A 13,519-nucleotide genomic window follows, 5' to 3' on the forward strand; every position below is an offset into this window, starting at 1 on the left:
CAAAGCAGTCACGGCGCTACCTTGCTCCCATGCTAGTTAGACCCCTTGGAGCCCCTACAACTGTCTAGAAGGATGGCACCTTTTTCTGGGCTCAAATATGGGCAAGAGTGTTGTTAACAAGACAATGAGGGGCATGTGCTGGGAGGCCTCCCCCTACACGTCCACCCCCAGGAGCCCCTTCTCTTGCCACTCCGTCCTTCCTCCTCCGGTCACCCATCTCCTGCTCCTTCCTTACTCACGCCCCCACCACCTCTCAGCCTCCCATGGTTCCAGCCGTGGCCCCTCCTGCTCTCCAGAGTTGCCTTTTCTCTGAGGAGGCTGCAAATAAGCCCAGCCAGGGTCTGGGGCTTGGGCACTGGCCCCCAAAGCTCACCCAGCCCTGCTAAGAGGGTGGGATGGGCAGGCCATGAGGCCCTGAATCTAGAGCCCAACCCCTTCCCTTTGAGTGTGGCAGTTCTACGTGCCTGCAGCCCTGCCCTTGGCCAAAACCAAGGGGTCTGTAGGGACCCCAGCCAAGAATCAGGCCAGCAAAAGTGCATGGGTTCAGGCCCTTCCTTGTCCTTCTCCCCAGAACAACTGTGGCTTGGTCATGGTCAGGCATTAGCTTTCCCCAGAAAATCACATAGGAGTGCAGCATGGCCAGCACCCCAGGGATCAGGAGGCTGAGATCAGCAGAGGAGAAGGAGGAAGGTCAGGGACAAGGAACCCTATCTGGGCAAAGCCCAGAGCAGGAAGAAACATCTGCTGGGGGAAACAGAGGCAGCCCAGACAGATGGCCCTGCAGAATCTTCTCCATTGGTTCTACCTCCAGGGGAAGTCTCTGCAGGCCCCCACCCCCTTCCTGCAAGCTTGTGTAAATGCTCTCCCCTTATGATTCCGACAGGGTACTCATACTCTCCTGGGATGCCAGGGAGCTGCCCTCCACCCCAATTACACGCACCTCACATGGGCCCCCACAGCCATGCCTGCAGCAAAGGTCTGGGCCCTTCTGACCACAGCTCGTGGCCCAGGCGCAGACTCCTGACCCAAGGTGGCCAACTGGATTCTCTCTCCTAGGAATTGGAGACTTAAACCAAAGAGGTTCTATTCTTTTAGAATGTTCTATTCTTTTAGAATGTTGACTCAGAAAATGATATGAGGTTGCCACATTCGATCCTCTACACATAAAGAGGCAGTGAAAGCCAGCCTCCAAAGGGAGAAAAAAGCAGGCCCAAGAGAGGCAGAGGGGAGACCATGAGGCCTGAGAGAGGTGAGGAGAGACCATGAGGCCTAAGAGAGGCGGAGGGGAGACCATGAGGCCTGAGAGAGGTGAGGGGAGACCATGAGGCCTGAGAGAGGTGAGGGGAGGCCATGAGGCCTGAGAGAGGCAGAGGGGAGACCATGAGGCCTGAGAGAATTGAGGGGAGACCATGAGGCCTGAGAGAGAGGTGGAGGGGAGACCATGAGGCCTGAGAGAGGCAGAGGGGAGACCATGAGGCCTGAGAGAGGTGAGGGGAGACCATGAGGCCTGAGAGAGAGGTAGAGGGGAGGCCATGAGGCCTGAGAGAGAGGTGGAGGGGAGACCATGAGGCCTGAGAGAGGTGAGGGGAGACCATGAGGCCTGAGAGAGAGGTGGAGGGGAGACCATGAGGCCTGAGAGAGGCAGAGGGGAGGCCATGAGGCCTGAGAGAGGTGAGGGGAGACCATGAGGCCTAAGAGAGGTGAGAGGAGAACATGAGGCCTGAAAGAGAGGTAAGGGGAGACCATGAGGCCTGAGAGAGGAGGAGGGGAGACCATGAGGCCTGAGAGAGGTGGAGGGGAGACCATGAGGCCTGAGAGAGGTAGAGGGGAGACCATGAGGCCTGAGAGAGAGGCGAAGGGGAGACCATGAGGCCTGAGAGAGGCAGAGGGGAGGCCATGAGGCCTGAGAGAGGTACAGGGGAGACCATGAGGCCTGAGAGAGGCAGAGGGGAGACTATGAGGCCTGAGAGAGAGGCAGAGGGGAGGCCATGAGGCCTGAGAGAGGTGAGGGGAGACCATGAGGCCTAAGAGAGGTGAGGGGAGAACATGAGGCCTGAAAGAGAGGTAAGGGGAGAACATGAGGCCTGAGAGAGGAGGAGGGGAGACCATGAGGCCTGAGAGAGAGGCGGAGGGGAGACCATGAGGCCTGAGAGAGGCAGAGGGGAGGCCATGAGGCCTGAGAGAAAGGCAGAGGGGAGGCCATGAGGCCTGAGAGAGAGGCGAAGGGGAGACCATGAGGCCTGAGAGAGGCAGAGGGGAGGCCATGAGGCCTGAGAGAGGTAGAGGGGAGACCATGAAGCCTGAGAGAGAGGTGAAGGGGAGACCATGAGGCCTGAGACAGGCAGAGGGGAGGCCATGAGGCCTGAGAGAGGTAGAGGGGAGACCATAGGCCTGAGAGAGAGGCGGAGGGGAGACCATGAGGCCTGAGAGAGGCGGAGGGGAGACCATGAGGCCTGAGAGAGAGGTGGAGGGCAGACCATGAGGCCTGAGAGGGTGAGTGAGAGCAAGAACACACACACACACAGAGAGAGAGAGAGAGAGAGAGAAAGAGAGAGACAGAGAGAGAGAGAGAGAGAGAGACCTGAGAGAGGCAGAGGGGAGACCATAAGGCCTGAGATATCAGAGGGAGACCATGAGGCCTGAGAGAGGTGGAGGAGGGACCATGAGGCCTGAGAAACATGGAGGGCAGATCATGAGGCCTGAGAGAGGCGGAGGAGGGACCATGAGGCCTGAGAAACATGGAGGGCAGATCATGAGGCCTGAGAGAGGCGGAGGGGAGACCACGAGGCCTGAGAGAGAGGAGGGTAGACCATGAGCCCTGAGAGAGGAGGGGAGACCATGAGGCCTGAAAGGGTGAGAAAGTGAGAGCAAGAACACACACACACACACACAGAGACAGAAAGGGGGGTGGGTGGCCTGAGAGAGGTAGAGGGGAGACCATGATGCCTGAGAGAGAGGCAGAGGGGAGACCAAGAGGCCTGAGAGACAGGAGGGAGACCATGAGGCCTGAGAGAGTGAGAGCAAGACACACACACACACACACACACACACACACACAGAGTGAGAGTGAGAGAGAGATAAAGAGAGAGAGAGAAAGATGGCTCTTGCCAGACCCTGGTTTACACTTTTGTCGATGAGATGCCTCTAAGTCCTTACAATCTGACCCCCTTCTTCCCCTTGCTAGTTTGAGGGGTTTCTCTAACCTTTCCATCACTGAGCCTTGGCTAAGACACACACAGCCATCTCCCACCTCTATCTCATTCTAGAACGGCATCTGAGTGCCAGATGCTGCCTGAGATGCTGCTTCGTAGAGAAAACACCCTCCATCAGAATGACCAGCCATTACTTTCTGATCATGCAGGGAACTTTAGCCCACTTGCAGAATAAAATTGGAAACTATCTTCCCTGCAGCCATCTTCTCATCAAAGTGGGACAAGAGACACTATCCTGAGACATCAGTCTGATCTTCCAAGTGTCTGTTTTCTGCTCCAAAGGAATGTAATGCAGGGCGTTTATTCCACAAATGTGAACACATTCCAGGAGATGATGGCCTCCCTTTTCGCCCCTCAACAACCATTTTACAAGGGTCTCTAAGTCTAGGGCTTTGCTGCAGCCAAGAAGAGACATTCCCTTTGGTTGGAGCCCAATTCAGAGGGCAGTTGTGGAAGGCGGGTAATGTGTGTGTGGGAGGAACAGAGGGATTCTCAGGGGAACCAAAGCAGGGATCTAGAGAAGCCAGCATCATAGCAGTTAATGGGGAGGGGCTGGGCTATTGACTAAACTATAACAAAATGTAAGCATTGTATTAGCTCCTCACTGTATTAGCTTTTTAAAAAGACCCTTGCAATTATTTATTAACCACTCTGGAATCTCCCTAGCCTTTGCTGAGACACCACTGTCATGCATAGGATCCGACTGGCTAGAGCCCCTTGGGCAGAAAGCATGTGGTCCCAGCCTCCTGAGGACCCTCCTCCCCTCCCACACCCTCACTTGCACCCTCCACTGTCATTGGTCCAGGCTGCCTCCGTTCCCCTCCTGCAAATGTTTATTCCTGCCCTGAGCCTTTGCCCAGATAGGCTTCCTCGCTCCTCACTCTTTCCTCTCCTGATCACAGCCTCCTGATCCCTGGGGTGCCAGCCAATCTATCCTCCGCTGTGCGGGCCACCCCTCACCTCCCAGGCTCAGGCCACACTGCCTTCTCCTTCCTCTGAATGCCTGCGGCCTTCCTTGTCACAATGGCTCCTCTGTGCACCTGGTGCAATGATTTGGCAGCGTCCTGAAACTACAGCTCATCTTCCTGTTGGAATTGCCATCCACATGAGGGCAGCCCCTGAGCTTCAAACACAGGGCAACTGGCAGGAAAGTCTTGGCACGACGTGTACGGCCCTCCCCCAACCGGCACTACCCCACACTCCATTTCCGGCACAACCCTCCCCGAACTCAGTCACATGCCTCATTCATCTTTGTTTCAAGACTCCACTCTCCAACCCCAGCTCAGCACCTTGCACATAGCAGATACTCAAAATGTTGTTGACTTGAAAACACAAATATTCATCAGGTGGAATCAATATTGTTCTTTTCAGGGGGTTCGAAGAGAGAAAGAACCAGCTTTTGGGATGCTGGGACGCTCAGCTTGGCCTCTGTTTAATACTGAACACCCACGGAAGTCTTCAAGGGGCCATGAGGCCTTATAACCGTGATGCAGTTGAGTTCCAGCTAGAGAGAACACGGCCACACAGAGCAGAGACCAGACATCTCAGGGCCTGTCCGAGAGCAGCTCGGGGCACAGTTTGTCCGAATCTGCTCTTTGGTAATAAGCACAGTGAACATATAATTTATCGCTCAGACCAGGACACTTTTGAGAGAGAACTGGTAATTATGCTGGGACTATCCCAGATAAGCAAGCAGGACGGTCACCTCAAGCAATCAATCATGTTCTGTGGCCAAACCCCTCCAAGGAAAAGACAAAATACAGTTTTCTAAACATAAGAACGTGCTAAACCTCAAAGTAGAGCTTGGTGCCAAGATTGCTTTATTTTAAAAGCCAATTGTGTTGTTGAAGAAAAGGCTATGTTCTCGGCCCATTTTGGCTATGGTCGGAGACTGCTTAGGGAATTGTCTTAAAGTTGTATATGCTCCCGGGCCTGGGGTTTTCTGAAAACAGAGCAGAAAACAGGGACTGATGAGACAGTGAAACCAAAACCCTGAGGCTCCTGTGCCTGGCTGCTGGCTTGGATGTGGTGGACAAATTCCCCAAGGATGAAGACCAGAGCCACACCAGCCTGGGCTGAAACCTGGCAGACCCTCTAATTGGAACATGTCCTTGGAGCAGAGGCTGCTCCTGTTAGGGGCTCACCATGAGGCTGGAGGGGGGCTGAGAGGCCAGGCCAAGCCAGGGGCCACCTAGAACCTGCTGGGAGAGGTGGGGTCACATGCCACCTGCACCTCAAGGCACACCTTCTCCCAAAGAGCACTTGGCCCAGGCAACTCCTATCCCAAAGAATGCCATCATCCTTCCCCCGGTGACCTCGGCCTGGCAAGAAGTGAGTGAAGAGAATGAGTTCTGAACCTGGTTAGTCTAACTCAAAAGCCCAAACTGCCTCTCAAACTCGGGTTGTGTCTTAGTTATTGACCCAGAGTTATTAAAGTAAGGTACTTCTCAACCAGGGTCCACGGACCCCAGGGTCAGAAGTATTCTCAAGGGATCCACAAGTTCTAATTTTTGAAAGTCATGTTTTTGGTTTTATAAAATGCTTGAACAAATATTATTATTATTATTTATTCATTATTATTATTTTTTTGAGAGAGTCTCGCTCTCACCAGGCTGGAGTATAGTGGGCGTGATCTCAGCTTACTACAATCTCTGCCTCCCAGTTTCAAGCTATTCTCCTGCCTCAGCCTCCCGAGTAGCTGGGATTACAGGTGCCACCACCACCACACCCAGCTAATCTTTTTTGTATTTTTAGTAGAGACGAGGTTTCACCACGTTGTCCAGGTTGGTCTCAGTCTCCTCACCTTGTGATCCACCCACCTCCGCCTCCCAAAGTGTTGGGATTACAGGCATGAGCGACCGCACCCGGCCGGGTTTTTTTTTGTTTGTTTGTTTGTTTGTTTGTTTGTTTGTTTGAGATAGGGTCTCACTCTGTCACCCAGTCTGCAGTGCAGTGGCACAATCTCAGCTCACTGCAACCTCCACCTCCTGGGCTTAAGCAATTCTCATGCCTCAGCCTCCCGAGCAGCTGGGATTACAGGGGTGTACCACCACACCTGGCCCTATTTTGCCAATTATTTAAACAAAGCTTCTCTTCTGTAGTGATAAAATACAAATAAATGCCATTTTCACAGACTAAGACTTCAATTTCTTTTTTTTTTTTTTTTTTTTTTTGAGACAGAGTCTCGCTCAGTTGCCCAGGTTGGAGTGCAGTGGAACAATCTCAGCTCACTGCAAGCTCCGCCTCCCGGGTTCACACCATTCTCCTGCCTCAGCCTCCCGAGTAGCTGGGACTACAGGCGCCCGCCACCACGCCCAGCTAATTTTTTGCATTTTTAGTAGAGACGGGGTTTCACCGCGTTAGCCAGGATGGTCTCAATCTCCTGATCTCATGATCTGCCCACCTCTGCCTCCCAAAGTGCTGGGATTACAGGCATGAGCCACCGCGCCTGGCCTAAGACTTCAATTTCTTAGGTCGATGTCTCCCATGCTGGGGGCACATGCACATATTCTTGAAGGCATTTGAGACACCAGTGTAATGATTAAGATCAAGGGTTTTAGAGCCCAACAAGCCTGAGTTCCAGTCCTAGTCCCACCACCAACGGCTCAGTGGGACCCTGGGCATGGGCTTCCCACACCTTGCCCATCAAACGGCATAGAGTACCTGCCTCTAAGGGGCTATGAGGCTCACTGGCGCCTCTCTAAGACAAAGAGACTTGGACAGGCCAGCAGTTAGCTACCACCACTATTATTCTCTACTATTACTACCTACTTATCATTTCTACCCTGCCCTGCAGTTTCTTATCTCTTCAGGAGACAGTGAGAGTGGAGCAGAGCAGTCAGTCCAGAGCACATGAGATCAGCTGCCTGCAGAAACCGCTTTAAATGACAGGATGTTTCCCTTGCCAAAAGCAGAGGAGCAGCCTGGAAATCTAATCAAGTCCTGGCCAAACGTCAAAGGAAGCTGAAGCCTTTATTAGTGCTATTAATGAGGGTGCAACGTGCACATGGAGTCCTGGGAGGCCAGGGCAGAGAACAGAAGGTTCAGGGGGCCTGCACCCCCACAAGGCCACCTCTTGGGAGGCTGTTGGTTGGGGTTCAGCCACCTTGAGAACATCAAGCTCAGTTCCCCTCCCCTGATTTCACTGCCACCAACAACCTTCTGGTTGTCTTCAGCTTCCATGAAAATTTTCTATAAGGGAGAGACTCCACCAACCAGTGCTCTAGTCACCAGGCCCGTATGGTGAATGCTTAGAAGTTAACACCACCTCTTCTGGCTTCTTGCTCAGTTGCCTGGGAGTTTGGTTAGCATGACTCGGTGTTCCTGAGAATGCCCGATCCCGTGGGCTCTGACAAACATGTTTCTGGATCATGGTGATGCCACTAAGGTGTGTGGATCCCCCAGCCTCCTGCTGTCGGTCTGTCTACAATTTCACTGGCAGGGCCTCCCCATTATCAATCTAGATAAAGGCTGTGCTACCTTACTCTGCTGCCCAGCAGCTCTGGGGCAGAGATTCTGAAGGCCATGGCCTGGGACATGGGCTAGGTAGGGCTAGAGGAGGTGATTTGCAGCCCAGGCAGTGGCAGCACTAGTCCTCTCCTACCCACCACTCCAACTTCTCCTCCTAGTCCCTTGATTCCCCCTGGGTGCGCCCGTTTTCTTACAGGCAGAATTTGTATTTCTGTCTCCCCAGCCACCTCAAATGAGTCTATATACCAGCAAGTCTTGGGGACTTTCAGACCGAGTTGCAGACTGAAAGCAACAAAGCCATGGGAATTAAAACTCTTTTGACATTAAAAAAAAAAAAAAAATCCACTGTTGGTAAACTTCACATTACGCTTTTATAATCTTTCCTGGTCTTCTCTAGGTTTGGAGTCGTCCTGCACGCTCCCAGGATCCACGTTCTTTGTATCTCTCCATGGACCTGAGCCTCTTCCCTGTCTGTCCTGAGTCTCTGGGGATTGGGTGATCACTAATGCCTTAATGGTCCCATTCGGTTCAATAAAAATGTTTCTGCTTCAAATTTTGCTTCCTTGGGGTCCCAGAAGCCACACACACACAGAATAGCCATTCTGGCTGGCAGGAGGCAGCCACTGCAGGCACCCCCAACAAAGTATCTAGTTGGTAACATTGATGGCTGATTAATGTGCTGCTTCCAAGTGGCCCCATAATTCAGCCACAGATTTGGGGCCTGGAGTCACTCTGAATCTGAAGTTGGTTGAAAATGTCCAGGTATTTGAGCATTTCACTTCTGATTGCCTTGACAGGCAACTGTATGTACCAGAACTGTATACACATGATCATTCCCTCATCTCACCACCAGCCCGCACCTCCCACACACACAGGAACAGAAAACCTACCACCATAACCATGCCCCTGGGGGCGGGGGGTGGGCTGTCTTTCCGAATACTTACTGAACGGCTGGGCAAGAATCGAGGGACTCTGGATTGAAAACAAGAAGTGATAGAGCTTGTTGGAGGTATTTTCACATTATAATCACCTGGACCAGGGCCTTCATGCTATTGAACATTTAAAAAATTGCTTCATTATTATTATACTAATATTTGATATATTTTAATGCTTTATTTGCCTTCTACAAATAAACATATGAATCAATATGATATAGTAGAAAAATCCCATGTTTGGTCTCAAGAGATCTCATTCAGGGTATGAGCTGGGACAAGTCGCTGTGAAGCGGGAGTAACTCCTGCCTCACCTCCCTTGTGTACGACGGTGAGGAGTGAAGGAGGGTTAGGTGAGCAGCACCTGCCTCCCTTGTCCCTGCCAGCATCCCTGATGCCCCTGGGCTCCCAGCCCACACTCAGGTCCCCCCGTCCCCTCACAGCAGCATGCATGCCTCATGCCCTACTTGTCCCTCTGACTGTTAAAGGTGACTTGCTGCTCTAAGCTGTTAGCTTTATAACAATGCTCATTCTTTCATATAAATGTCATATATGTTATCTTAGTCCAAAAAAGATTCATAGCAATTCACTGATATAAGCACAATGCTCTGAGATTAACATAAATAGGTGAACACAATTTTAAAAAGACAATCACTCCAGTAGCAAAGTTAGCAACAGCCAATTCATAAAGAGGATATACAAACATTTAATGAGCAAACTTCGAGGAAGGAGGGCTTTCACCTCATTTATAACCACATACATTCTAATTTAAAAAACAAACTTCCTTTTTTTTCCCCCACAGAGTGAGGAGAAGGGGTTCTAAAAATTAAAAAAAGGTTAACAAAGAAGAGAGAGAGAGGAAGGAAGAAAGGGAGAAAGAAAAGGAAGGAAAGAAGGAAGGGAAGAAGGAAGGGAAGGGAGGGAGGGAGGAAGGAAGGCGAGAGGGAAAGAAGGAAGCCAGAGCTTTAACAACCAGCACGAGCACTCCTTATATGATGCTGGCAGAAGCATGAATTCGCTCAGCCTTTCCAGAGTGCAATCTGGGAAGATATGAAACAGCTTAAAAACATATACGCCTATCTAGAGAGAGAGAAAGAAGACAGGAGAATGGTTATTGGTTGTTGCAGGAAACCAGGGAGACAAATGATGAGTCTTGAGTCTAGAATGTGGCAGGGAGGTTCCGGTTGCAGACTTGAGTGTCCTGAGAGGTCAGATTGAATTCAGACATGGCCCATGGACATGGACATGAACATGGACACCATAAAATGGAACTTCCAGATTATAGACAATGGAAGATAGAAGGGACACCATTAGAAGATATCCAGAAGCTGGCTGCAAAAGGGCTAAGGGATCCATGGGGCCGCAATGAAGCTTGGAGATACATGGGCGGCTTTGCAAAGAGTGTTTCCTTTTTTGATGTATTCTTTAAAGGATTCAAGTGGGGATTTGCTGCATTTGTGGTAGCTGTAGGAGCTGAATATTACCTGAATTCCCTGAATAAAGATAAGAAGCATCACTGAAGATAATACCTGGAAGTATCATAGTGGTTTCTTAACTCTCCAAAATAAGATTTCTTCACTATAACCTACTCGTCTGGTTTGTCCCTTACAGAATATTAGTAAGATTTAATAAAGTAAAATAAAATATATATATGCCAAAAAAAAAAAAAAAAGAATGTGGCAGGGAAAATGGGAATAGCCCAAACACTACACTGGATAATGCTAACATGATGTTCATCTTTTTTTCCCCCTAGTAATTCACTTTTTTTCCCCCTCCATTTTCAAATAGCTAATGTTCCTTGCCTCCGGGGTGGGACAGGGCAAAAAAACAGAAATAAGTGTTTTTCTAGCATGATGTCTTGGATCTGTTTCTAAATAATGCAGGAGTTAGGGGAAGCAGGTGGGAGTAGTAGCCCAAAACACTGGCCTAAAGCTGAACATTGTGGAATTGTTGACTAGGTATATGAGGTTTCAATACAGTATTCTAAGTTATATATATTTTTTAAGTTTTCACAAAATGGAGTTTAAGACAACGTATATTTATTATTTTGACCCAGCAATTCCAGTTGTAGGCATTCACCCTAAGAAAACAATTGAGAATGCGTGCAAATATTTAGCCACAAAGACTGTAACATTGTTTCCAAAAGTGAAAACTGGGAAATAAACTAAATCATGGATGATATGTGCCTGGTTAAATAAATTACAATGCTTCCATCCAGCAGTCCAATGTTGATGAGTTTTTATAGACATAACAACTACTCCCAAATGTCATTAAGTCAAAAATGCAAGCTGAACAAATGTGCATAAAAATACTTGGAATGAAATTATCTCAGAATGTTCATAAACAGTAGCTTTCTTGGGGTAGTGGTGTGTTGAACAAAAAGGAAACAAAAATCTTTTTCTGCTTATATGCATTTTCTAATTTTTCTACAATGAACACAAGTACTCCTGAAACAAGAAAAAAAGATAACGTACAGATAAATGACTATGGAAATTAGGTAAAGAAAAAAAGAGGCCAGGCATGGTGGCTCATGCCTACAATCCCAGCACTTTGGGAGGCCAAGGCTGGTGGATCACTTGAGGTCAGGAGTTCAAGACCAGCCTGGGCAACATGGTGAGACTTTGTCTGTAAAAAATATAAAAATTAGCCAGTCGTGGTGGTGTGTTCCTGTGGTCCCAGCTACTTGGGAGGCTGAGGTGAGAGGGTCACCTGAGCCGCAGAGGTCAAGGCTGTAGTGAGCCATGATCACGCCACTGCACTCCAGCCTGGGAAACAGAATGAGGCCCAAGAAAAGAAAAAAGAAAAGAAAGAAAGAAAAGGGGAGGGGAAGGAGGAGGGAAGGGGATAGGGGAAGGGAAGGGAGGGGAGAGGAGAGGAGAGAGCCAGCAGTAAGGTCATAACAGGGACATGTATCTGTAAGATCCTTATAACAGGTAAGGTTGGCCACGAATGAGCGCCTCAGATTTTGCAGAATAAGCACGGCGCTGCAGACCCTCCACAGTTGGTTTTTTTTTTTTTTTTTGAGACAGTCTCACTCTGTCACCCAGGCTGGAGTGCAGTCATGCCATCTCAGCTCACTGCAAGCTCCACTTCCCAGGTTCAAGCGATTCTTCTGCATCAGCCTCTCAAGTAGCTGGGACTACAGGTGCGTGCCACCAAGCCTGGCTAATGTTTATATTTTTAGTAGAGACGGGGTTTCACCATATTGGCCAGGCTGGTCTCAGACTCCTGACCTCATGATCTGCCCACCTCGGCCTCTCAAAGTTCTGGGATTACAGGCGTGAGCCACTGCACCCGGCCCTTCCACAGGATTTAAAGCAAGACTTTCCCATTCTTTCTGGCAGGTGGCACAGCCATGTAATCAGGGCTGCCATTCTCAATTACTCCACCATGAATGGAGTCTGTTATTATCAGCCAAGCACACATCTGATCATCAAGGGATAGATGCACCTCATCATTTTACAACTCATGGCAGAGAGATGACAACAGTCGTATTTTCAAACTGATGTATATACGTGTGACAGAGGTTGCTGTCAGGGTGAGGCTCTCTGTTTGGTGTGAATTCTGCACTCACATTGAATAAATCTAAGCCGTAAGAAACACAAAGAAGCAAAATGCCAAGAATATCTGCACAGGAACAGTTTGTGCAGGAGCCTCTCAGTTTGGCTATAATAACACAGTGCTCTGAAGCCAGATGAGTAGCTGGGGCAAGAGATGATGCTGGGTGTGCTACCACTGATTCCACACCTATGGCGGCCATCTGCAGAATGGCTAAGAAAGGAGCGACCTGCCCGTTTTCCCCAGGCCTAATGCGGCTTTGCTTTCTAAAGCTTCCTAGTCTCAAGCTGCCTGGGAGTCCAGGCATGAAGCCTGATGAAGCGTGATGCATTGCCATCCCATCCAGCAGTTTCCTTGCGTGGACTTGGCCATCTGAATCAAAGGGACTAAGATGTGTTGCAGAAAGAAGTTACTGAACGCTATTCCACATGTGGCAGATGGGATCTTTAAGAGGGAGCATTAGGGAAGTGGATCTAAGCCCAAGTTCATATTCCAAAGCCACAGGCATGTTGCGGCAAAGCCGTGACTATTCTGAGACTGCTCATGGCTGGGTCCTGCAATGGCCAGGAAACAACTCTAGCCGAGTCCCCCCACTGCTGCCCCATCTGAGGACAGCTTGAGTGGATAGATGGTTCGGGATGTGCCATTTCTGAACCCAGTTCAATGGGAGGGTGTTTAAAACAAGAGGGACATTTGAACCACATCCTCTTCCTTAAAGCTGAGCACTCTGCTGTCTCCTTTACTGGGGATCCTCAAGTGTGATCTAGACCTTGGGTCTCACATTGTGTATGATACGTGTGCAAAGGGGGGCCTCGGGTTCACCAAGCAGCACTAAGCACCTCTTCCACAAATCAAATGGGCCGTTTCTTAAACCTTGCTTTTGTCAGGGTCATGCTTTGGCAACTGTGGGTTTCCCAAAGCTAAACCTTTCGAATACCACTGACAAAAACTCTGTCTCCACGGGAGAGCAGAATAGTCACCTTCCTAGAGTCCTAGAACTCGATGTCAAAAGAAACAACAGGGAAGCTTTATAGTATCTATTCCTCAGCTCTGGTGCATGATTACATCTCAAGCCTCCTGATGAGAATATCATTCTCTTTCCTTAGAAAATGCCCTGTTTAATTGTGCTTTTACTTGAGGGCCACTTTAACCAATGGGAGCTGCAAGGATTATTACACAGATGAATAAAATACTCTCTTTGGCCTCCGAGGAGTTTGGAGTCCAGTGAGGGATACAGGCAGAACCAAACAGAAACACCACAAAAGAACAAATGGAGGTAGGAGGGGCTGGAGTGGTACCGAGCAAGAGCTGAGCTATCTGCCTGGCTTTCAGACACCAAACCAGGCT

General features: G+C 49.6%; 1 protein-coding gene, 2 long non-coding RNA genes and 1 pseudogene across 5 annotated transcripts in view; 3 read left to right on the forward strand and 1 right to left on the reverse strand.

Moving 5' to 3' along the window:
• The first annotated feature begins 1,164 nt into the window (after nt 1-1,164).
• LOC105464981 (uncharacterized) lies at nt 1,165-8,220 on the forward strand. 2 transcript variants are annotated; one of them, XR_011611702.1, is made up of 3 exons: nt 1,165-1,249; nt 7,501-7,599; nt 8,080-8,220. It is a non-coding gene; the product is annotated as an uncharacterized lncRNA (long non-coding RNA). The 2 variants fall into 2 exon arrangements; XR_977193.2 differs by lacking the exon at nt 1,165-1,249 and adding an exon at nt 5,504-5,572.
• Nucleotides 1,453-3,401, forward strand: LOC139357839 (uncharacterized). The gene is made up of 2 exons (XR_011611703.1): nt 1,453-1,487; nt 3,267-3,401. It is a non-coding gene; the product is annotated as an uncharacterized lncRNA (long non-coding RNA).
• Nucleotides 5,010-13,519, reverse strand: part of STPG4 (sperm-tail PG-rich repeat containing 4) — a 61,614-nt gene continuing 53,104 nt past the window's right edge. Inside the window, exons 7-8 of one of the 2 annotated variants that reach the window (XM_011713155.3) lie at nt 8,627-8,731; nt 5,010-5,154 (exon numbers count right to left, since the gene is read on the reverse strand). In XM_011713155.3, the coding sequence (XP_011711457.2) occupies nt 5,038-5,154; nt 8,627-8,731 (222 nt within the window). In that variant the 3' untranslated portion in view covers nt 5,010-5,037. The remainder of the gene's footprint in view (nt 5,155-8,626; nt 8,732-13,519) is intronic. The other variant, XM_071076661.1, reaches the window with a different exon arrangement.
• LOC105464980 (NADH dehydrogenase [ubiquinone] 1 beta subcomplex subunit 3 pseudogene) lies at nt 9,797-10,262 on the forward strand (annotated as a pseudogene).

Source organism: Macaca nemestrina, chromosome 13 (assembly GCF_043159975.1).
Source record: "Macaca nemestrina isolate mMacNem1 chromosome 13, mMacNem.hap1, whole genome shotgun sequence".
Lineage (NCBI taxonomy): Eukaryota > Metazoa > Chordata > Mammalia > Primates > Cercopithecidae > Macaca > Macaca nemestrina.